This window comes from Cottoperca gobio, chromosome 6 (assembly GCF_900634415.1).
Source record: "Cottoperca gobio chromosome 6, fCotGob3.1, whole genome shotgun sequence".
NCBI classification, from domain to species: domain Eukaryota; kingdom Metazoa; phylum Chordata; class Actinopteri; order Perciformes; family Bovichtidae; genus Cottoperca; species Cottoperca gobio.
The window spans coordinates 18,403,299-18,428,670 of NC_041360.1; the positions used below are offsets into that span (position 1 = coordinate 18,403,299).

Consider the following 25,372-nt stretch of genomic DNA (forward strand, 5'->3'; position numbering starts at 1 on the left):
CCGACTTGACGATGAAGCTCTTACGCCTAAATACATTTTGTTAGCATTATTAATACTGATCTGTAACGCACGGGGTCCCAAACAGATAAAACGGGATTCATTGTGTTTTTCTTCTTCTGTGAAATACTATATACTCGCAAGTCTCTGAAAATCCTCTGATTTAAGGTGTCACAAGTCAAAAGGTTTGAAACCAGTGCTGTTAATAAACTTCCCATCAAAATAAAAAGTGACAAACCTGATGCTTTTATTCTGAAACCCTCGTCACTCATTGTGCAGGTGTGTCTCGTGTCTTCCTGGATGACTTGTCGCTCACCTGCTGCGGACTTTGACTGGATGACTCCGCCCTCCTGTCTTGTGACAGCGGCTCGACAGAGTGGGTGTGCTCGTTTCATCAAGGATTCTGACAACAAAAGAAACCGGATACAAGACCTCAGTCTGCTCCCCATGTGGACGCAATTCAGACACTGCTCGACCACAAATAGTTCAGCAAAAATGAGTGAATATTTCACAGCATCACTTGCAAAATAAGGAAAACAGTGGGAATGCCAGAGATGTACAGAAAACTTATATATAGTCTATGGAGGAAACACATGATCACATTCCTGGTGTGCACAGTTGAGAAGCGTTTAACGGAGAGATGAATCAGTTATGAATTGTTTGGGAATTTCCACTTGTTAAGCATTTGCAAATACAGAGCAATGACGAACATGGAAGAATAAAATATTGCTTGCTCTGGCAGCAAAGTAAGTAAGCTCATTGGTGTTCTGGACATTTATGGGTAATGCAGATGCAACACTTCTTTCTTCAGGTGCTTGATGATTCAGGTCTCTTTAGCTGCTATTTGTGATGTGATCTTTGAGTCCTCAGCTTTGAAACGTTTGACAACAGCTTTGAACAGTTTTGTATCAACGCAAATGAGAAGCTTAACAGCAGGTTTAACTTAGTAAGTAGTTTTAAACTGGAAGGCAGGATATAGTTACATCAGTCCAGCACATATAGATATCCCTAAATCCCAGATCTCCAAACCTTACCTCTCAAAAAGTGGAGTTAAACCTACAGCTCTTCTCTCACATAGCTGAGGATTAGATATATATATACACGTATACACACACAAAAGTGTATACCTTATTACATAACTATGAATCATTGCAACAGCAAGTGTGTCATTGTCAATAAAGAGAATACATAAACATAATTCAAATATTTGCTTTGGGTCTCCCTAGTGGATTCCACAAAACAAACAAAAAAACCGACTGAGCTTGAGACACCAGATGCAAAACACCTTGTGAGGTAGTGACACTCTTCGTGTTGTATTCTTAAGCACTTCTAACCATCTTACTGAAAAGCCAGCCTTTATTATGACCTGACACAATTAAGACCGGTTAAATACATAATTATTCTCCGTTCCTTCGCCTTGTACGCACATCAATACCATCACCTGATGTTTTAAGTGTTTAATATTAGTAGTTACAGAAATATATAAAGTTACAGGAATAAAACTGAATTTCAACTTCAGACATTTTCAACATTTAAATCAAATGCACATTAATATTTTAGAAAAAAAAAAGAAAATACATTTTAAAGATTTGTCCATGGAAACACTCACTTTCTTAGTGACCAGGAAACATTTATCTATCCCAATAATCAGAAACTTGTAGATGTTATGATGTGAAAAGTCAGATTTCCTTTACTAGAGTTTGGATATATCCATGAATGCATTATTGAACCCATAAATTCACAAAATACTATCAACACATTAACTGTGGCACGAGATGACCGTTAAAATACTTTTTTGCAGATTCACCATTCATACAGTTATTACTCTTTGGCTATGCAGTGCTGAAAATGTAAAACATATGCATGTAAACAATGTATCCTAATTGCAATAATCAGCGACAGTGACATTACAACTGGTAGAAACGTTTGTTTTTACTCTTGTAAACAGAATTAAGTGTCAGAGGTCTCTGGTCTAGATGCGGGCGAGGAAGCCCAGATTGAGGCTAGCGGGGATCTGGATCGTCTCCAGAGCCACAGCGGAGGGTGTGAAGGGGAGGGTGACCGTAAAGATCTTCTTGGCGTCCATCATCAAAGTGGATGACTCAACTCTGTCTTTCAAAAGGTCCTAAAATGCAAAAGTAAAATGGAAATTTATCAGAAAACATGATAAATACCCTAACTAAACACAAGACTGCATATAGAAGAGCCCTGCATTACAAATCACAATCACAAAACCACTACTCACTTTAAGAGTTGTGAGGAAAGTGGGTGACACTCGCTCTTCAAACTCAATCACTGGGGTGTACAAGGTCAACACTTTTACAATCTGCAAAGAGAAACACACAATGATCAAAGCACTAGCAGCATATCATGGCTACAGATTAAGAAGGCAGAACATGTACTGATGATGGACCTGTGCTGTGGTGAGGGCAGAGCACATGGTGCAGATAGCTTGGGCATCTTCCTCGGTCTTCTTCTTGATCTGCAGGAGCTGCGCAGCCTGAACGAGAGGCTCCAGAGTCTCCTTGGCACCGCAGTCTGTCAGCTCCCTCTCCGCCAGCCACTCCTCCAACTGCCACACATTGTACCTGAAGGCAAAGGAGAAACAATTCAGACTCCAAGTCCAACGAGACATCTGTTCTGTGACACCCGAGTGAGGTTGATGTTGAATGAAAATAGTGCTGCTTATGACAAAGAAGAACTATCTAATGCAGTTAATAAAATGTATGTAATATGTCATTCACCCTCAGGTTGTCCCATCAGTGTGTGTTATATGTTATACATGCTGTAAATATGTCAAAAAAGACCTGAGAATGACCTTGAAATCAAATGTTCTCTAAATTAATGAGCGAAGCGATTTATTTGATTACGTTTATTTACTATGCTGGTAATTTTAGTACTTAATCTATTTGATATTAACGAGGGAAAGATGGCGCAGCTTGTCAATTTCTGTGATCACTGGCCAGTCTATAAGTAGCACCGTTGGCGATTGTATTTTCTATTATTTTAGTACGCTGTCAATAGTATTGTTTTCTCTGTCTGTAAAAATGTAAAACACAAATACAATGAAGATGGACGATTGTCGACGGGTTTTGTAACAATGACACCATTGGGTGCCTGAGATATTGCCTGAGAGAGCTCGCTTGATGTAAGCAAGAACCGACACACCTCAATCAGTAATCTTCTGCCCCTTTCATTGCATTAAGTATAATAACTGCTGGCCAATGACTATCATTTGCCGTACCTGATCTGCAGGCCTTTACTCCAGGAGCACATTTCCTTCCGCAGCAGCAGATTGTTGAGTGTGACTGCACAGATGATGTAAAACTGCTGCTTGACCAGCTGTTTAATGAGGTCCAAGTCGACCCCGTGCTGCTGCATGGTGGCGTAGAAGACGCCAAGACGCTGCAGCAGGACTTCCACTGTAACAGCCGCCTCTGAGAAACTGGTGCTCCTCTTCCTCAGGCCTGTCGGTTTGGACCCCAAAACACCCTGGATTGTCTCGTGCTCCAGCATGCTGGCCACTACACAAGACACACATTGAGGAAAAATAAATATATTGTGGTTCCATATGGACATTAGAAGAACACTTTGGGAGTTATTATGTACGGTGAGATTGTGTCTCCTCACCAATCAAGGGCTGCAGGAGGTTCTCCAGGCATTTGATGAGCTGGCGGTATATTTGGATGGCTAGGTCACCAAAGACCTGCTGGTACTCTGACAGTTCAAAGTTGTCTAGGCATTGCTCATTCTGCTTAGCAGTGTTGTGTGTTATGAAGACCTACAGTATGAAGAGGTTGTACAGACATCCAGGGTTAATTAAGGGACATGTGCAGATGCAAACATAACTCTGGTACAAAGCCTTCCCAAGCTTACCTCATCTCCACTGTACTGCTTCAGACATTGCATTAATCGGCACGTGTTGGCGAGCCAGAAAGACACCACTTCAAAATCATTTCCTCTCCTCTGTAGAAACAGTGTAACAATTAGTTCAAAAATAAAAGCATCAGTCACTTTCTTTACACATATCAAAGTTATACACTACACCTTAATGACCCCCTTGATGCTGCTGATGGTGGAATTGAGTAGCGTGCTGACTCTCTGATCATCATTCACATTGTCTGCATACCGTACGCACATGAAGATGATGTAAGCCGGAAGCCCAGGAGTGAAACTGACCGCTACACCACGAGGCTTCAGATCTGAGAAGATTACAACATGTCAAAGCAAAATCCACAAATAATGTGTCATCGATCTATGTAAAACATTTGAATAATCCTAAGCAGTTCAGAAACAGGTTTAACATACCTACGACCAGGTTCTTAAGCAAGCGGCTCTCGTCGCCCGCCCTGTACTCCAACATGCCCCGGTACTCTTTCTCCTTGCGGGTGATATTCACCGCTCTGACAGGAGCACTCATCACAGAGGTTTTACTCTTTTGCTGTCCACTCGCTAAACACAACAGAGTTACAATATAAGAAAACGCAGAATGTACTCAAGTCATCTAGAAAAAGCCGCGTATGAACAGTCGATCATCTGATTACCTTCAAAATCGTCAACTTTTTTAATGTAAAGTTTAAGATGTTTTTTCATCTTGCGCATCGTTTGGTCTTGTTGCTCTTTCTGCTCCATGAGTTCCTAAAATATGTAAACATACAGAATTAGTGTGAGGGCGGTGTTCAGTTTAAATTCAGTGAAAATAAAACATCTGTAAATAGCAACACGGTGAGAATCTTAAATCATAAAAACACTTTCCTGACTCTTCAGTGTTCTTTATATTACATTTGATTTTTTCCCGATACAACATCTAAATGTTTCCTCAAAGAACAATAAATGTAATATAATTTACGTAGCAGTAAGAGGGGCCTTTCAAAGCTACAGATCCAGTCGGGCAGAGACGTCTAACTGTTCATTGTGAAAATATAATTACACATTCATTATAAAAGTCAGACAGATCCAGACCAGTGAGCAGACCCACCAGGTTCTCGTTGGCGAGCCGTGTGATCTCATGCTTCAGGCTCGCATCAATACGAGCATCTTCAGGCAGGAGGAGGCTCTGGGTCAGCAGCTTCTGCTGTTGCTCCTTTTCAGCCTTCAACTTGTTCACCTCCTCAAGCAGCTTCCTGGACTCCTCGTTGTGAACACGATCCTGCTCCTGCATCTGGCACTCCAGAAGTCTGGAAGATGGAGATGTAGTATTGAAGTCCATACGCCATGGATGTGCTTGAACGCTCTTACCAACTACAGAATATTATTTAATTACTTATTGGTCTCTTTCAAGCCTTCATAAGCCAGCCACAGCTCTCCATCTTCATTCAGCGTATGGATGTCAGTGGACCTGAGGAACAGCATCAGATCATTTAAATAACACTCAACTGTACCACCTGATAGATTTAAACTGGAGTGGGAGCCACATCTTACCTGTCAACATCTTGAAATGAGGGAATTTCACTTAGATCTAATTTCAAACCTTCCGCGAGTGCAGAGTCCTAGAGGTCAGTTCATACGGGATAAATTATATTTAGCTATTGTCTGTATACTGAATAAAAAATAAGAATGTAATAAATGTAACAATGTAATTCACTTTCTCACCTTGTGTTTAAGAGCCTCTTGGCGGACCATATGGGACCGGAGGAGCAGCACTTCCTCTTTTCGAATCTCAAGCTCCTCATTGGAGGAAGTGAGTTGGTCCAGCAGTATGTTGTAGGGCAGAGAGTCACGGGCAGGAGGCGCCATTTCACTGTTCTCATTGGTCAAAGACTTCCGCAGCTCATTTAGATCCAGCTTCAACTTCTTGTTGTCAGACTCCAGTTCTTGCCGCTAAGACCAAACATAAACATAAAGTCAAACATCCACAAATTCATTGTTTCTCTAATTACTGTACAGTTATAATACAGAACTGTATTAAGGTACATTAATGGGATGACTGTGTGGAAATCTCCTTTTTGGGATTTTGGAAGAGATGTACCTTTGATGTTTTTATATGCCGCTAAAGCCGTTCGTCACTACCCCCACACACATGCACACACACGCATGCACACACCTCTTTGACATCTAACTACAACAAGGACCACAATGGAAATAAGTCCTGACTTTTTTGTGTTATCCTTGATGTTCTTTTAATTGTGCATGTACATTGGTGTTGCAACCATGCAAGTGTCTTTTTAAAATGAACTGTCAAATAAACAAAAAAAAGGTGATACCTTCAGTGTTTCCAAATCCAGTTCTGCCCTGCCAACAGTTCTCTGCTCCGCCACCTCCTTTTTAGAAAACAAAAACATAATCATTCAACCACAAATATCAACCAAAAAATAACAAGTAGCTTATTAATACACAGAATTACACCATGAAGAAACAAGATTGGTATTTGAGCCCATACTTTTGCCTTTTCTTGTTGGGCTGCTTCTCCCTTATCCAGCTGCTGCCACAGTGAGTGTTTGTCCTGCTCCAGTTCCTTCACTCGTCTCTGGAGCTTCAGAAGGATCGGCAAGTCCACCGTCGCCGGGGTCTCATGCTAACAAAACACAGCAAGCATTAGGTGAGGAATTCATTCATTCATTCTTCACAAACTAACTAGAATGCTGCACTAATAGGATTACAACACGGACAAGGCCAGAAAAGAAATGTCCCACAGCGGTTCCAAGGAATGAGACAAACCTTGTAATCCAATTATTTCCAGTGATCATTTTATCACCAACATTGTAACCGACACGTCTGTAAAGCCTCTGTCTGTAGGGGACACCAATCTTTCCTTCATGAAAACCCAAATGTGTTGAACTGTGTTCACACCACAGCCGCTATTTTTTGTCATTATAGAAAATGTTTGACAGTCAGCTTGAAGCATACAAGCTTTTGATATTTAAAAAGATACATAGTATATGCATCACTTTCAGGTAATTCTGACACTGCATCATTGCGTTTCGGCATTACCTCCTTTTGTATGGTGCCGTCTTCTCCCTCAGTGGAGCCGAAGCTCTGACTGAACTCAGATGAGCTGCTGTAGTTTGAGTCTGTTCTCGTGTGACTGGATTTGCTTGAACTCTGGTTAGGTGTGACAAAAAACAAGTTACAAAAGAGTTAGTAATCAGACCTAAACTTGTTTGATCATGATTTAAATGTTTCTAATATCAGGTAACTGGTTTCTGTATACTCTTATGTAAGCTATTGTCGTCATGTAAACGTTGTTCACAACTATTGAACTCTTAATTTAAGTGATTCTGGTTTGTGACTCCATCTTGAAATTGACATTTTGTTCAAATACATTTATCATGGTGTGTCAAAAGGCAAACAAATGTCCACACTGTGACCTCATATGAAGCGTTCCTCACAATGCTGAGATTCAACTCTTCCTTCAAGTCTCTGTGCCGCTCCTCCAGATGCAGGTGTTCACTCAGCAGACTTTGGTAGCGAGAGCGCTCTTCAGTTAAGTCCTTCTCCAGCTGATTTGCATTTTCAACGTTGGTTTTGATATCTGAAACAAAACAGTTTTGTTTTAAATATTCATTCATTTTAAATGCAGCCGTTACTGAAGGACTGCGGCCGGATGAGGTGAGCTGCTCCGTACCTGTCAACTGATGGGCTTGTTCCAGGATTAGTTTGTTCAGTTCATCTTTCCCTCTGTTCAACAAGCTGTTCTTCACATTGAGGTCTTCTACCACCTGATAGTGAGAGGAGGAAAAATCATGTAATCTTAGTTTTTATTCCTCTTCATCGTGGTTCTAGAAACTGACAAAAGTTGAGCATAATAAAACTACAAAGTTCATAAAATCACCAAATTCTATCAGAGGCCACCATAGTTGATTTGAGTAAACCTAAAACCTAAACGTAGGACAGCTCCATTCTTTCCACAACATTTTGTTCAAGCAAACTTCAAAAACATAAAACAAAATAGCAGGCATCTTAAAGCAGCGGAAGATTACGTAATCACACATCCAGCAGTAGAAGCAAACGCCCGCCACATAAACAAACAGTTCATACATAGAAATGAACCATAAAGTCCAGAAACACATTTGAATGATGAAAGATGAGCTGATGAGGATTAGTGTGGAAAATAAGAGTTTAGAGGTGTGGGCTACAACTAAACTAAAACTAAATGTCATTAACGATACTAATGTATCTCCACCAATGCTGTCATCAATCCTAGCTGACCATTCCAGATATTTAAATAAAAATGGCCACCTAACAAGCTGTAGTGATACATGAAGATGAAATAGTCATACCTGTTGTGTCTGCTCCTTGTAAACCTTTGTGTACTCTTCCAGCTCTTCTTTCTCTCTGCGGGTGTTTTCCAGCTCGTGCTGAAGGAAGGAGAGCTGCTCTAGTAGTGAGGGAAGCGTCACTGCCTTGGCTCGGGTCTCCTGCTCTGATCTACGTAGGCTTTCGATCTCTCTGCTCTGTTTCTCTCTCTCAGTAGTCTGGGTCTTCTTCACAACATTCAGCTTCTCACTGAGCTCTCTGTTTTCTTTATGCTGCAGGGGGAGAAACAAACACATGCTGTGCATGTGATACGACAACTCCCAGTGACCCAATGTTTCTTCAGCTAGTAGATTCCAGTAAACTAGAAACAAAACTAGATACCTATACTCGTACAACAATACTCACCTGCTCATTTATCTTGTGCTGCAACTGCATTATCTTGTTCTCCATGCCAACGTTGAGCTTCTTGATGTGCTCCACAGAGCGCGCCTCCACTTTCAGCTTCTTTAACTCCTTCTTGGCCTTCATGCGACGTACACAGCTCTGTAGCAGGATGATGGCTCTCAGGGTGCGTCTGTAATGCTGTCTCGCCAGCCAGCCTTTCACCCATTTCTGGATGATAACAGCTTTTTGCTCAAACATCAACTGTGAAGAGAAACCGACAAATATTTCATGTCAAGTGAAATGGTAATGAATAAACTTGCAATAAGCAAGCGGTAAAGTGAAAATCTAGGTGCCGTGGGTACAACATTTTTGGATTCTCTAAAACTTGGTGGTAAGATTATTTGTACATAAAAAGTTCTAATGCAAAGATAAATTGGATTAGTTTCAGTCTTGCATACTGCGGTAGACAGTCCATTCAAAACGTGTCCCAGTTTATTTCCTGTTGCAGTGTATCTTTATAATCTCATTATGAGAGGACGTTTGGGTAATATTGTCTCAGTCAAGCTGTTGCCAAGCAATGCAATTATAGTGAAACAGTCTGTATACATTCAAAACAACATTTAATACAAAAGTGTAAACAAAGTCATCGAGGTCTCTATTCATATGGCTAAAGATTAAGAATCCTACACAGCATTCAAGGTTTAGGAAGTGCAAGACAATCTGTAGTGCTGCTACAAGGCTTCTCTGCCTCAACAATGTTGTTAAAGGAAACTGACACATCTGGGCTTCCTTTGAGCTGGGAACTTTAATTCCTGTTTTCTTGGTGGCACTTGTTAAAACCAGTTTGGTTATTGTAATATTCAACTATCAAGTTCCTCTATGGTTGATGTTGATATTGCCTACTGAAATTATGTTAGTAAAATCTAATTATGCCTTCCAATAAAGGAGACTTATACCATATGTAGTCACTCAAGCATCAAGTTACCTTAAAGTACTCCTTTCTAGCCATATAGGCCCTCAAGACGCACTGAATAGTGATAGCTGCAGAGCGCTGCTGCTGGTAGCGTCTCCTGGTCGCCCACATACGCACGTTCCGCTGAATGATAACAGCTGCTCTGGTTCTTCGCAGGAACTTAACATAACTGACAGGAAAATGAAACGTGTAAGAAATGTGCTGGATCAGCTAGAAGTCGATGTACCGATCGACTTCTTATTCTGCGGTTGTTTAACACCTCCACTCACCAGCGTGCCTGGTGACCCCGTACATGTCTCTGTATGGTGATAGCAGATTCCCTCATCCTCAGGTACTTCTTGCGGGCCAGCCAGCAGCGGATGGTCTTCTGGATGCGGACACAAGCCATGCGCAGCTTGTCGGATCGAAGCTTCTCCAGGTAAGCCACCTGACCAGCCCTGAAGAAGATCTTGTTTTTGCCAAACTGATATTTATCTTGGTCCTAGGAAATGAAGAGAATATAAATGAGCAAATATAATATATAATATTATAGTCTATGAAAGTTACATTTATTTTTTTAATGACATCAGGGGAATGCTTTTATACAATTCAGACCTTTATAAGTTTTCCCAGGAGATTTTTACAGGTTTGTTTTCTGTCAGAAAGCACATCCTTTTGCTTCATGAGAACTCGATAACGACTAAAGAATTCCTGATAGGTCCATCTGCAATATTCATTTTAATAAGACAAGTTGGATAGATTATTGGTACAGGTCTTTGTATTATGAACATATAAACTGCGCATGGCCCTGTTCTCTGTACCAGATGCTGTTGTTGATATGCTACCTAGATGGGAAGCCCGCTGCTGAGATCCGGATTGTTTCGAGGATGCCACATGCTCGAAGCTGCTGCACTGCCCTCACAGGATCCATGCTTTATGAAAGATAAACATAAAAACACAAGTTACAAAAATGAGTTTACAACACTTTAATCTGTGCTTGTTGCAGATAATCATATGAAGCTGAAGAGTGAAATCATCCTTACATGAATGGAGATTTGTAGTCATTTGGCTTGATGCAGCGTACATAGTGAGGAGTTGTTGCATTTAGTGTGTCCATCAGCAAATGTAGAGACTGTCGAAACTGAGTAAATAGACGACGGTAAGTCATTAAAAAGCAAGTATGGAAATACATGAATTGTAAAATGTGCTTGATCATTGAGTTTAAATATCCTATATCAGATTTTGAATCACTTAGAAAAGATCCAATCATATATTTGTTTGTAGTAATTTATTTTCAACCTAAACATCTGAGGAAACCATTGAATTATGTATAATTTTCCATAACTTCTCACCAAAATAGTTTTCAATCGTGCATTTCTCCCCACTCAAATGTCAGGTTGCCTGCTCTTTATGATCTTACCTGCAGTCCAACAGTCTTCTTATTATCCCTCTGAGTCGGCCCTGCCCTTCCAGTGACACTAGTACGCTTGTTCGTAGAACGTGTTACCTTTTCATCATCCTCCAACAGCTTCAGCAGCCAATCAACCTGAAAAGAAAAAGAAATATACAAAATTAGCATTGAACAGCAGATGGCAGTGTTTTCCATCTGGAATTCAAAAGTGGGTGTATTTCCTCCAATAGTTGTGGTTGAACAATTCTAGGGTGTATGTCCCGGAACTTGCAACAAAAAATATTCTTAAAATAGTTTGCTTTTGATTTAGTGCTTTGTGACATTGAATCCGTGTGAGCTCCACAAACTAACTCATTGAGAATGAATAGGAAGTAAAAATATAATTAACTATGTATAAACCATTTTACCTGGCTTTTTTTAAGCACATTTATATGCTCCTCATTGACTGTGTCCCTGTTTTTCTCCAGGAAACCCTCACACTGGTACTCCACCTAGGAACAAAGGACCAGGTCACATTCTTTCCGAGTAAAGGTCATATTCATTGTTCAAAGTTTGAAGTGGACTGATTAGTACTGCTCTAATAAATACAATCATCAAACATTTGATGTAAAGGCTTATAATTCTGACTTTGCAGAGGTAATTGAATTGTCACACTTGACTCTTTTGGTACTCTTCTGAGAAAGCATGAGTCATCCATTCCTCTGCTGACCACTATGACGTAATGCCACCTCAGCATGAGACATGCAGCCGTGTTTTACCTTGTCTGCAAAGTGGTAGATGATGAAAGCTCTATTGGATAACCTGGGTTTATCAAAGTGAGCATTCTGCTTCAGGAGGGTGTTGTACAGTTTCTGTGCCCATGTGTCGTCAGAGCCTTTGGGCATCTATGGAAACAGGAAGAGCTGACACATCAGTTAGTCATCTTGGCCTTAGCTCATAACTTCCAAACACAGCATGGTGGAGATTTCTTCCAGTGGAAAGTAGCTGAACAGAAAAAATAATAATAAAACTGCCATTTTACCTTACACTCTTCATCCAGTAGGTCCAGAACACCCAGCTTGGCCTCAATGAGATCAATGCACGGCTGGTTGTCATCAAAGTCAATCAATGTCCAAGGGATCTCCTCTTTCATGTACTCCTCTTGCTCCAGTTTGAAGACATGCTGGAGGGAGGAGTAGCTAAAAATGATTTACGTGTACGTTTTGACTACAAAATGAACGTGTCGAGCAAGAAAAGACACATACCAGGTTGAACTGTTGTTGAAGCTTCTCGTTGGCATAGTTGATGCAAAACTGTTCAAAGCTGTTGACTGTCAAACGTTTCAAACCTGAGGAAAAATTCATGTTTAAATTAAAAACAGTTCTGGTCATCCAGGGTAAAATGAATGGAAAAGGCACAAACCTGGAGATGAAAACAAACCCGTAAATGTCGAGCACACCAATAAAGGAGTGTTGTTTTGCTGCAGACTTTAAGGCAACGTTAATACTGCCCACGATCCAACTGAAGAGTCTGGCATAGATGTGTTTGGCTAGGGCATCTCGGCCATTGACCGCATTCATTTTGGAGACTGACTTGACATATGTTTCAGTGGTCGTCTTGAGTTTTCTGTGACATAACCAGTGGGCCATTTCTTCACAGGGCACCCCCATCAACTCACAAAACACCATCAGGTGGACATCGTCTGGCTGGAAACACATTCACAATAAGTATCTTATATGGGTACATATCTACACAGTCTCAATACAACATCTGCACATAAATAGAACCAAATACACAATAAAAAATACTCGTTGTTTTCAGAGGTAATCAGTATTTACCAAGATTCTGCTTTTGTCTGCCGACTGATCTTTCACCTCCACATTGCTGAGATGGAGAATAGCTGCCATAATTTGGTAAATTGCCATTTGATCACTTTCACCGATTCCTACAATGAAAACAGAACAATAAAACAATAAATAATGATCCATCATGTAAGTGTTCGGTCATTTTTGGACTAATTCCTTTAGTATATACATATATTAAAATATATTCAAACCTTAGATTCTATACAGTTTGATCCTAGACTATCCCTCTCATGTTAGAGGATATTTAAGTAGGCCTTAGGTCAAACACTAACATCTTGAGTGTCTCTTTTTCTGGTCAGGTCATCTCTCCAAAACATAAAGCTCATCTTTTACCAGAGCTGACGGCCCACAGCTGCAAGATAAGAGTTAAGATGGACCCAGTGTATTCAGACTGGCGAAGTCAGGGAGATGCTGTGACTGTCTTACTTAGAATGTGTTGACTAAGATTTGAGGAGCCATGTAGGAGATCCATCTTTAGGTATTATTATATGCTCATTAATATTTCCAGGAATACACAAATGTCATATGTACAGTTCTGTCCATTCAACATGATAAATACAACCATCACTCACCCAACAGTGAGAAAGCCCTCCTGGTTTTGCACATCTCTTTGGCATCATCCACTCCATCTATGACTGGGCTCTGACCCTGGTTAGTACAGTGGAAGTCATCTGCGCAACCTTCAAAAGCATAATCATGTCAAAAATTGTACTAAATAAAATATATGTACTTTTTATTGTTTATAAATCCAGTCTTAAATGACAACTGATATGTTAGTGACTCTTATACCTAACTTGAAGGCTTTGAACTCTGGTAAATGTGAAGAGGCACACAGCTGGTAGAATATGTGGTAGTTCCTTTCTTCGTTGGCCTAAAAGTAAAGCAACAAAAATGTAAAATAGGAGCCAAGTATATTACACAAGAACTGCAAACACATTAAGTAAAATTGATAGCTGTTTGGCTATAGAAGCATGCATAAACTGAAAGCACATTGCTAAACACAGACTTAAACTGATATCATCAAATCGTCTCTTGAAACTAGTTCATAATCGTTTAACAAAACCAGAGTCAAGGGCTGGGCAGGCTAAAGTGAGTGTTGTTTATGTTGTTTGATGTTGCGTTGCTAAGATATACACATGATATGTTACATTCACATGAGACTGTTTTTAATCAATTAACTGCGTGGAAAAACAGAAGATAGAAAGATATGGAGAGCCACATTTAGACTGTAGTCACATGATACCATACCAATGAAATTTACCTGAAACACAACTCTGGACTTTTCCAGTAAGTAGGTTCTCATGTTTGCCCCAATTATGCAATGAGTCTTGTCAAACCCAATCTCAATGTACTTCCCAAAGCGACTGCTGTTGTCATTCCTTGTCGTCTTGGCATTCCCAAGAGCCTAGAAGAAACACACAAAAGGCTCTCGGTAACCTTTGTCATTTTATAATTTTGTTTTATTTCCTGTCGTGTTAATTACCTCCATGATAGGGTTGGAGGCAAGGACTCTCTCCTCAACGTTGGCCTCACCAGAGGAGCAGCTGACTGTGGCAAAGTAACGCATAGCGTACTTAGCAGAGACAGTTTTACCAGCTCCCGACTCACCACTCACTATGATGGACTGGTTTCTTTCATCTCTGTGTGAAAAGATGTGATGGCATACAGACCAAATATCAGATAAAACAAATTAAGAGTATCAAGTTTGCATTTAATTTGCTTTGAAATGCAAAATTAAATATATTTGGAGATTACAAACCTGGCCATTTGTTTATATGCTTCCTCTGCGACTGCAAATATATGGGGGTCCATGTCTCCCATGTTCTGCCCACTGTAGGCATTGATGATGTCAGCTTCATAGATGGGCAGGCTCTCGTATGGATTGATGGCAACCAGGACAATTCCTAAACACCACAAGGAGAAACATGTTCAGTCAAAACTGCAAATGTTATCTCACATGGATTCAAATTAACGAAGAGTGTGTGTTCCTTTAAGAGCAGCCTGCGCCACAATAATCAGCATGATGTACTGTAGATTATCTCAGAGCATACAGTGAACAGGACTCCAAAGTCTACAGTGACAGGGATGGTGTGAGTCGAAAGAGTTGAAATTAATTACCACAGTACGTGTAAATCAACTTGGAGTCGATAAAGCGCACTTTAAGGTTGTGCAGCACTGCAGGCTCGTGGAGGTAACTGAGAGTCGTGAGGTCATTTTCCCCCACCAGGAGGTTAGGGTTTCTCAGTGGTGGTAGGTTGTTGGTTCGGGGATCTATTTTGTGTTCCACCTCCTAGAAAGACACAACAAGTTGGTTATAAGTATCCACAGTATGAGACTAAGTATAGCAAGTTGCTTTCATCATAGGAAAACTGCAAAACTGTTGAATAGGAATACCAGTGGAAAGCATTAGTTGTACTTCACGTTAAAGTTAACTTCACTGTGCTTAGCTTGTTCATGTTCACTCATGATAATACTTTGACCTTATTTCCATACCTGAAGTGCATGCCCAAACTCGACATCACAGCTGCAGGTAGCAACAGCACTGTGTGAAAGACTTACTGTGGACTGATGCAACCATTTCATCAGTCCACCTATTTTGAACTCAGTACATTACACTGGCCTTTTCTATTAAATGTTTTTGCATAGTTGCATACAGAGGCACAAGGTGTTTGTCCTGCCTGGGAACACCACAGCTGCCTCCAATCATCTCACAGCACAGAGTTATGAGGCTCTATGCCAGTGTTCCTGCAGAGAAATATGTTCATGGCTCTCTGACAGAAAATCACACCCATTTCCACCTCAGTGTGTGTTAGTGTGAGAGTGTGAGAGTGTGTGTGTGTGTGTGTGACCATTTTTGCCTGTCTCACCCTGCCATCCTCCAGCTGAAGAGTCAGCTTCAGGTCGCCAGGAGTGTAATCTTTGATAAGCTCTGCTGACTTCCACACTTCTCCTGCATCTGGCAGCCATACACGGGCATGCTGATGGACACAAGGGTGAACCGGGTTAGAGTCATTCAACCACTGCACTTAACTTTACAGCAACACAGCGTTTTACACAATTACGGCAAAGCAGCGGTGACATGTAGCTGAGAAAAATGGCAGGATAGCTAACTTGAAGTCAGCAGACGGTAGTCATGCGTTTAAAATGGATGGATAAGGGGCATTTTAAAAAGTAAGTGGCAGACAGATAAAAAAGCAATACTTGTTTTAAAAACACAAAAGCTGTTGTAGACACTTCCAAGTGACTGGAGAGAGTAAACCATCATTCTTGACTTGTACTTTTAACAAGCTTTAGCTGGACTCTAGCTAGAGAAACCCGTTGAATGAGCTGCACAACCTTCACAGTAACATTATGCTTACCTTGGCGTAAAGTTCAGAGGCTGCCATGTCTCACAAGTCGCTTAGTTGAGCCCTCAGGAACTTCCTCTGCCCCCAGAGAAAAGAAACAACATCGTGTTTGACTCCTAGAGTAGAAAACGTAAACTTTTCCGAGCTCCTCTCCTGGGCTCTGTGCTCTCAGCCGGGAGGATAGTTCAAATGCCTGCTGCCAGTCTGCCACAGTTGTCAGTCAACTGCGCGTGCCCCGACACGTTTTGCTCTCGTGTGTCTTGTCCGCCTCCAAGCGGCCAACACGCGCGTGACATCTAACCCATTTGAGGTACCGGTTGATTATGAGACGATGGGCTCCTGGGCACAGACACTTCTCCTACATAGGAGCATGACAAACAGACTACAGTTGTTTATTCTCTTCTTATTGTTGTTTTGTTTGTCTTTTGTTTTGCCCCTGTTCATAGTCGTAGTGAGTCTCTTTGTAGTCGTTTTATGTTTCTTAGTGATCATTTTCAGTCTTTTCCTAGTTTACATTTGACTTCCATTTGGTAGGTGAAGGCCTGTGGTGCCCCGGACACTTTCCGTAATCTCCTTCAGTAATCCATCCTTAAATGGAGGAGAAGGCTGAGGTGCTGTCAACATTACTTCCATTATACACATGTGCATTATTGATACATGAGGATGGAAAATTACACCACGTTACCCATCAGGCCTATTTTATTTCTCTAGTCATAATGTATGATGGATCCTTTTACTCAAGATAAATATTCAAATGCAGTGGTATAGGACTAGTACCGTTGTTTATCACAATTTTCTTATGACTACCAGTCCACATTAGAATAAGTTTGAGTATTAAATAGTTTTCTTTAATTTGTCCCCTTTTTATTTATACTCGGTCAAATGTACCCTCCTCCCTCCCTTCTTGACTGACCAAGTACTGTATAAGTAGACTGCATTTTTTAGGTATTGACCCCTAAGAAACCTTATTTTACACAACGTGCAAATTAAAATATACTCACACTCAAGTATTTCTGACAGCTTTTACTTGAAGTTTACCGCCACAATAAAGTAGTAGTTAGTTAGAGGTCAAGGTATTAAATATCTAACGTTGTAAATGGGTGCATGTTATGTATATTTTACTGCTTGCTTAAGTTTCAACTCACTTACTTTGCCGTTAATCAAGTATCCATAGTGGTAACCTTGTGTTGTAATATATTCCAATATTTTACTTAACAGGAAAATATCAATTAATATAGTATAATTGACTACAGTAATGAAAATACACAAATCAGGTACAAGATTCTCAAAATACTCTGGATTTATACACCCAGGCATAATTGTTCTCCTCTTAGCCGAGTACATAAAAGATGCTCTTTTTAGTGCAGGTAGTTTTAGTAACATTTAAGTGTAAAAAATAAATGCAAAGACACATTGATTTGAATAAGTGTACTTATAACATATTATGCAAAACTATTTTATTTACAAAACAAATGGCACAGTGTGACTGCACAGTAAATGCACATGCACACTCCAGACATGTCATGGGAGTTTCTTTCCATAAAATCCTAAGTGATTCCAGTCAGACAGTGACAGACATTTCAGGCAAAATTCATAACTAAGATTCTCACTGAGGGAGCAAATATTGCTCAAGAGGAACAACGGTTCATTACTTTTAAGGCCATTTTAGAGATCAGAATGAGATGGAGACCAGCAGAAAGTCCTTGCAAACCAATGTCACTAAAATTAATTAAAATACAACTGGCTACAAAGTGTGTGTGATCTAATCTTCAGTACTTTGACAGCACAGAATCGAACAGCTTCGCAGAGAGAGGAAGGGACACAATCAAGGATTAGAAAACCAAAAAAAAAAAAAAAAAAAAGCAGGATTACATCACTTTTCACTATATAAACAGACATGCCTCCATACGAGCAGTTGATTACTCAAATCCATTTCAAACTAAGGCATATCTGTAAATATTACTTCTACTTTACATATACATCAATACAAACTGTCTGTGGTCTTGACTCAAGTATTTCTGCCTCTGTAATTATCAGTAACATGGCAGAACAGGATTTCTCTGCGCAAGCTCTTCAGCTGCTGTTAGACAGGCAATTTGTATGGAGGCATATATCCTTAAAAAAGTTGAAAATGTTATGAGAAGATAGCATTACCTTTCATTCATATTTATAATATTTTTGATAATCAATCACTATTCAGTTTTTTTTTTTTTAAGATCTTGAGAAAACATTCAGCTACGTTTTGTTGGATTTAACTCACTGTCAAGTCAGTGCCTGACAGTTGCCAATTTCTCTCAAGAATTTGGCTTGATACATAACTTGTTCTTAGAGAATACATATAAAAAAGGTGAAAAACAAACAAAAACAGCAGGTAAATATGAGGTGGGGGTTGGAATGGTAACAATACAGTAAACATAAAACTATCAACCAGCCAGTTTGCTGGCCACGATTGAAGTCTTTCTTTGAGGCAGGTCCTGAGGTGTTGGGATGTGCCCCCCTGTGATCTCAGTCTTCTCCGTTGGGGCTGATGGCAGTTGTTTATTCTTCATTTTAGCCTTGGCCATGTTGTAGTCACCAGAGTCAAAGTACTTTGGCTGGACAAATAAGATATAAAGTGAGAATATTGTTAGATTGGCATTTATTAAAAATGAAGAGCTAACCAAAATTAGGTATGAAACGCACCCCCTTCTGAAGTCTCTTCCTGAGCAAGTCTGAGCCGCCAGGCTTGGCTGCCAGGTTAGGATACCTGGCCTTCAGTTTGGCCTCCTCTGCTTTCTCTGGACTGATTACTTTGTCCTCCATTTCCTGCAGAAAGAGCACAGAGTGTATGGATGGCAAATGCTCCACTCAGCTAACTTGATGGGAGAAAAACTGAGATGTCGGTAACAATGCATACATTAATGAAATGGCAATATATATTCTGACAGCAATTACAGCTAATATGGGTAACGTACAATTTATATTTCAAAATAAGCAAGGGCCGCGAGAAGGGAAAACTCCCAACTGGTGTTTGCACTAGCATTAATCCTGCCAATTAACTTAGCGCGTTAAACGACAGCATTAACCAGTTTCAGCAAAACTATACATTTATTTACACGGCCCCGAGAGAGCAAGGCTTTTTTGATTTGCCAATACACCCAACAGCTATTAGCTGATTACTTGGCGGTTAGCATCGTTGATGACATTAGAGTAGCTAAAGGCTAACTAGCTCACTGCTAGCCGCCTGCTAATTTACCAGATTCGACGTGCTAGCAGGCTAACTGGTTAAATGAGCAGTTCGTCGTTACAATTTACCTGCTTTTCCTCCGAAGTTCTTGTTGCGTCAACCTCTTCAGACATAGCTGTATTTAATCCCTGCTTCGCTCGCAAAACTGTGGGTGTAACGTTAGTCGTTGAACCAGCTCTTCTGGAAGATAAAAGGTGGTAACGTTACTGGGAGCGACTCGGCGGGCGAGGGAGCAGCCTGTCATGCAGCCTGTCCAGCAACAGGCCAGTGAATCGATGCCAGAGATGCAGATGGGAGACAGACTGGGACCTTTCAGAGGATGTAGTGGAGGCTCCTTCAGTTAATCCTTTTAATAATAGATTGGATAAATTCCAGTCAACAAAGGATAGTCTGTGAAATTCTAAATGCGCGTTGTGACTATTTGTAAAATTATTATTTTATACAAGTATATTGTCGGATTATTTAGTTTGCTTGGTGGGAGTCTGGTGTGGAGGATTTATCTGCACCAGAAAATAAATAATGTATTTGGGGGTCTTTAATATGTTGAAAATATAACTTTTTAATTGTATTTATTTTATATAGACATTCCTCTTGAATACTTATCATAACTCTGTAAAACACTTGTAGAATTGTATTTATTTAGGCCTGGAAGATAAAAGGTTGTTTCCGTTGTTTTTCATAGTATTTCTTGTCAAAAGTTGTAACACATTTATCAAGTCTAAGTCAGTCCACCTGCTGTTGGGAAGACCAGACTAACCAACACTTAAGTCAAAGCCTAATTCATTAAAAAAACAAAAACATGAGTCTTCTTACATGTCATTTTCGTAATGTTAATACCATTAACATCTCAGATTGGTAAATCAAATGGTTTTATTAATGCACATCTAAATGTATCTTTAACTTTGTGAATCAAATGTTCTGTTGTTAGGGATAACTTATGACTGAGTGGACAATGTGTAAATCATGACACAGGTATTGCTTTTTTAAACTACTTACAGTATAGGTTCGATAGGAAATTCCCATTCAATGAGGTGCCTAAATTATACATTATATACATCATACTTCTCTTCCTCATAACAGTCTTCATACCAACACAAGGACTATAGGAAATTAAGGATTTATCAGCAAAAACAAACACAAAAGTAAAATGTATGGTTTCTCATACTTTTAACAAACCTCATAGTATATTCATTTATTATTGTGGTGTAAATGTCACAAAAAATAAGAAAAGATTACCCAAAAGATGTTTATTAATTTTTTGTCGGTTACCTTTTAACATTTTCTGCATTACTGTAATACACTTTACTATTCAAAAGGATCATGTAAATCCTTTATGGCATCAACTACCACACAGGGAAAAAAATTAACTGGGGGGGGTATGTGGATAATTGCGGCTGCTTTGGAGGCAGATCTTTGTCAGATCAATGCTTTCAGTCCTCTTAAGCTATTTAAAACCGAATGCATTACTGTGCCCATCATCAGCCAATCGGAAATATTAATTCCAAAACAGAAGTACAATATAATACAAGGTCAGCTTGAATACGAGTCATCACACAAAGATAACTCCTTGGAAGATTAGATAGCGTCAGCCTCCATGTCCACGTCCTCTTGTAACTTCTGCACCATTTTGGCTTCCAATTGTTTGGCCTTTCCTATAAAAAACAAACAAAGCGAGACAACATTTTAACAATGCTGAAACCACAGACAAATCTTATGTACATTCATTATGCAGTAATTAGCCTTTCCCCAAATGGATTTTCTTTTTAATAATCCATAACTGACAAATATTCATCATCACTACATTGTAAAAAGACATGTTTCATTCCAATCGAAGTCCACCTCTAGGAGAGGATAATTATTTATGGACATTAAGCATGGTTCAGTGCATCAAGATGCATTGTGTTCTTTGTACTAAAAAGGATCATGTGCTGTGCAGAGTGCAAAAACAATGTCGCCAATTTAAAATTCATTGTACATGATTACAATGTGTATAACTTTGCATAATTTGATGACTAAAATTCTTACCTGCGTGTGGTGCTTTGATAAGGTGAATATTTTTCTTCACTTCGGTGATGGCCTCTTCCTTCTCCAACTGTTTTCCCTTCTTTAATCTATTCAGTGGAAACAAAAAAAACAGATGAAGCAAGCACTGTTTTCCAATCCTGTCAAAAAAACGGTTTAACATAAGATGGTGGCTGCAAGATGAAAAAAAGATTAACTCGTAAGACACGCATGGACACAAAATGACTTGCTCACCTGTTCATGATAAATCGTGCCTGTCGTTTCCGTTTGATTTCTTCCACCCTCTTCATTGCCTCCACTGTAGAAATGAAAAGTGACGCATGACTCTTCAGTTAAATTTTTAAAAGACAACATTTTTTCACAACAAGTACATGTGAGAAGTGCTTTTCTACATTACCTGTCTTATCCCAAAGACCCCTGCTATATTTAACAGGTATATTTCTACGTTTCTCAAACTCCAGGGCGTTATCCTGAAAAGACAGGATATTTGTTGGGTAAGTAACAGTAAAGATCATTTATGACTTTGAGATAGTGCTCTTTAGAAAACCAACTCACCACTGTCAATTCCTTTCCTGTTGCCTTTCTGAATGCTTTGGTCCATCTGGTTTTTCTTGGGTTACGCTTCTTCTTGAAGTTCTTGAGGCATTTTGATCTGCAGAATCTGAATGACTACATTTAAAAAGAGGGACAGAAAAACAAACAATGAAGTTTTGCCATAATATTGTCATTTATGTTTTCCAGTAATAATGAGAAACTGCAATAAAGAAATGCTAAAGGTATGTTTGAGGTAGTTTAGAAAACACTAGAGACCTGAGAGAGACATTTTTTAATCACGTCACAAAAATGTTTGTTGTGATCTTATGCATCCGATAAAAACAATAATAAAAAAAGGATTATAACAAGCTATGGTTTGTCCTACAGCCATTTTCAGTAACACCATACACATTGTTTAACAAATAATACTTATGAATGCAAGATAAAAATTATGAAACAACATTCAGTAATAATAAAACAAGACTGTGGTTTACAAAATTCAAATGTATCATACTATATTTACATAATCACAAAGTAAAAGAGGTGATATAAATTATTAGCCCTTAAAAATACTACCCTTTGTGAAATGTATATTTTATCTTTGTTGTAAAAGTGTCAAATGACAGTGTGGGTGTTTATGATTTGTTCAGTTAACCTTCAGAGGGCGCAATAACTCCACAAGACAAACCCGAGGCCCTGCAAGTTAAATGTCCGGGTTCATCATCAACTTGGATTTATGTAAGAGGAAGAAAATATCTAACATTTCAGACATTATCAACGATAAGCGCTTCAACACCACATTGTAAACCAACGAACACGGAGGTAGATAATCACCACGTTGAGTTATTTAAAGTCCTTCAGAAACTAAAACCCTATCATGATCCCACGTGAGTGAGTACAGCACGTTATGTTAGCAAGCTAACATTAGCTAGCTAACGTTGTTGGGCTAACACTGACAGTCAAACACGAGCTTCTGTTAAAGTTAAAGGATAATTCAGGCTGGAAAACCGTATCATACCTTGCAGTCGTTCCGTACAAATGTCACCCCATGCCCGGGATACGCTGGTCCCGAACAGAAATAACACTTTTCGATGCGCATTTTCGCAACAGAGATGCTGCGTGCGACAATCGATAAAAACAAGACCGCCCCGTGTCTTCTTCTTCTCCCTTGACCCTGCTGGCAGCTGAAGCGCCTGCTGGAGGTTTGCTGCCCCCTGCTGGACACTCTGCCACATGCGCACACCCCGTTTAACTTTAGCTGAAAAACGTTATCCGCCAGTAAACACACAGAAGAAGAAAACAGGAACAATACCACAGAAGAAGAAAACAGGAACAATAACACAGAAGAAGAAGAAAACATATGATGAGAGTCACAGTGAACGGGAGATAGATGGAGACGCAGTTGTACCTGCCAACCAAGTTAAAATCTTAACTCCACATAGGATTCAACTTTAGTGTTTGTGTACATTTCATCGTCATGCTGAAAAAGTTCCACTTGCATTGAGTATGGTGGAAAAATAATTTATTTTCTTGAATGGTCTTCACTCTCCTGAACTGCTGTACCAGAAAATATTATAACCTCCCTTCGTCCAATATGACATGTCCGACATTTAAATTTGAATAAGACATTATGAAAAAATAGAGTAAAATACATAAACAAACCAATATATCATGAATCAATGAAATAAATGATTAAATTATAATTATATACAAATTATGAAAAAACGTTTCATAATAATGAGTTGAGTTTTAATAAATGTTTTGGGCTATTTTGTATATTTTACTATTTATATATATATATATATATATATATATATATATATATATATATATATATATATATATATATATATATATATATATGGTTATTAATATAATCATTTTCTTATTTTTCAATTTAATATTGATCACTATATTTTCTAAAATAATATTCACAAATCTTACAGCTGTATTTCTTTTTTCTTTTCTTTTTTTTATCATACAGCTGGTGACCATGATGTTCACACTTCAAATGTGACGTTATACTAATTATGGAGGCAAATGTAACTCTACATATTTACACATGATGAATGAGCCAAACATCAGAAATACTAAAGATCTTACTTAAATGTGAAAAAGCTTAAACAGTTAGAGGAAGAGGAAGGGCTCACAACAATACACACACAAAAAAGGAGACAAAGTGGAACACCAAATGTATTTTTCCAAGAACAATTTTATTATCTAGTATTTGGGATCATCTTGAGAGTATCAACAATCTGTTGCAACATTTCAACCCTTAAAATAATTTGTTGTGTTGCTCACTTTGGATTTAAAGATGTATTTTGGTATTCAAAAGCAGAAATATAAAAAAAAAAAACATAACTTAAATATTAACATTTAAGTCTACACTCTAAATCTACATTTGGCACCTGAGGTAAGTCAGCAAATCTATCTGTGGCTGATCCTTTTATAATAATGCATTACACAGACAAACTTAGAACTTGAAACCAGCCATATCAATTTAGTAAAATCTCACATTTAAATTGGGAAATGTTTTGTTTACACATCATGTTAAAAGGAAATCTAAATAAAAAAATCCAATGTAACCTATGTATGTATCATTTACGTAAAGTTTCATGGTGATAAAAAGACAGCAGAACAGTCTGACATCTCAAGCTTTATAAAAAAAAGAAAATGCCTTTCTAGCAATCAAAACCATTGGAAATTATATCACGTTTAAATGCAAATAATGTAAATGAAAACCAAAGAAAATCACTAAATAACAGAGACTTCAAATTTCTTTGGTTAGGATTATTTGTATTACAAAGATATAAAAATTGATTATGTTGCTCTTCACACATAGGGTTTCCATTTTGATAGTCAGAATCCTTCATTGTCACACCTGGACAGGAATTTTTAAGGGAGAGAGAAAAATAATTCTTCCCCATAAAGCAATATTGGTGATCGGTAACAGATGATTCTCTTAACAAAGAATAAATGTCATCATCTATCACTGGCAGGACAAACTAGATCTTTGGTCTTGTGTCAAATATTTTCACCTCATAGTACCAAAGATCAACTGAATGAAAAGCCATACCCATCTGAGGAAGGAGACAACTCTTTGGATAATAGCATCGGCATTACCGCTGCGTTTAGCAATGGTCTAGAAGGCAAATGGAGCACAAGTCGGGGGGACTTGTGCTAAAGCTTTCACAAGAATAAAGCATCAAGAAAATGTACATTAGGAAAAGCATTCAAACCACCATTCTAAGGGAAATGTACATCATTGGCAAGAACAATATTTTGGCAAATGCACCCTTAATGTATATCCTCTATATTTTTGGTTGCCTTAGAATATCTATTGTTTTATCAAAAACTCTTTGGGTAAAAACTTTCCCGTCTTTGGATCTCATCTTCTATAGTATGCAAAGCCCTTTTGATATTAAGGCCATGTTAAAGCTTTGAGTTCAGTGCACTGGA

The 25,372-nt window shown here is 38.9% G+C and overlaps 3 protein-coding genes across 3 annotated transcripts; all 3 read right to left on the reverse strand.

Moving 5' to 3' along the window:
• Nucleotides 1-1,439: 1,439 nt before the first annotated feature.
• On the reverse strand, nucleotides 1,440-16,442 carry LOC115009648 (unconventional myosin-Va-like). The gene is given in 41 exon segments (XM_029433792.1): nucleotides 1,440-2,122; nucleotides 2,243-2,323; nucleotides 2,411-2,585; nucleotides 3,242-3,521; nucleotides 3,628-3,778; nucleotides 3,874-3,963; nucleotides 4,045-4,199; nucleotides 4,306-4,449; nucleotides 4,542-4,635; nucleotides 4,976-5,174; nucleotides 5,261-5,335; nucleotides 5,419-5,486; nucleotides 5,590-5,817; nucleotides 6,201-6,257; nucleotides 6,377-6,511; nucleotides 6,928-7,038; nucleotides 7,305-7,468; nucleotides 7,562-7,655; nucleotides 8,217-8,465; nucleotides 8,599-8,838; nucleotides 9,563-9,719; nucleotides 9,820-10,031; nucleotides 10,145-10,253; nucleotides 10,375-10,461; nucleotides 10,573-10,670; nucleotides 10,950-11,075; nucleotides 11,348-11,431; nucleotides 11,699-11,824; nucleotides 11,962-12,102; nucleotides 12,185-12,250; nucleotides 12,252-12,267; nucleotides 12,360-12,625; nucleotides 12,758-12,864; nucleotides 13,357-13,464; nucleotides 13,574-13,655; nucleotides 14,046-14,189; nucleotides 14,268-14,424; nucleotides 14,544-14,688; nucleotides 14,903-15,074; nucleotides 15,652-15,762; nucleotides 16,144-16,442. Coding segments are annotated over 41 exon segments (5,484 nt in total). The 5' UTR covers nucleotides 16,171-16,442; the 3' UTR covers nucleotides 1,440-1,969.
• Nucleotides 16,443-17,477: 1,035 nt separating this feature from the next.
• Nucleotides 17,478-19,678, reverse strand: arpp19b (cAMP-regulated phosphoprotein 19b). Its single transcript, XM_029433840.1, has 3 exons — nucleotides 19,426-19,678; nucleotides 18,814-18,936; nucleotides 17,478-18,725 (listed from the first exon to the last, which is right to left on the reverse strand). The coding sequence occupies exons 1-3, from the start codon at nucleotides 19,468-19,470 to the stop codon at nucleotides 18,555-18,557; spliced, it is 339 nt and encodes a 112-aa protein (XP_029289700.1). The 5' UTR covers nucleotides 19,471-19,678; the 3' UTR covers nucleotides 17,478-18,554.
• A 911-nt stretch (nucleotides 19,679-20,589) lies between these two features.
• Nucleotides 20,590-23,089, reverse strand: rsl24d1 (ribosomal L24 domain containing 1). Its single transcript, XM_029433839.1, has 6 exons — nucleotides 22,932-23,089; nucleotides 21,935-22,048; nucleotides 21,777-21,849; nucleotides 21,614-21,677; nucleotides 21,383-21,468; nucleotides 20,590-21,009 (listed from the first exon to the last, which is right to left on the reverse strand). The coding sequence occupies exons 1-6, from the start codon at nucleotides 23,010-23,012 to the stop codon at nucleotides 20,933-20,935; spliced, it is 495 nt and encodes a 164-aa protein (XP_029289699.1). The 5' UTR covers nucleotides 23,013-23,089; the 3' UTR covers nucleotides 20,590-20,932.
• Between the last annotated feature and the right edge of the window lie 2,283 nt (nucleotides 23,090-25,372).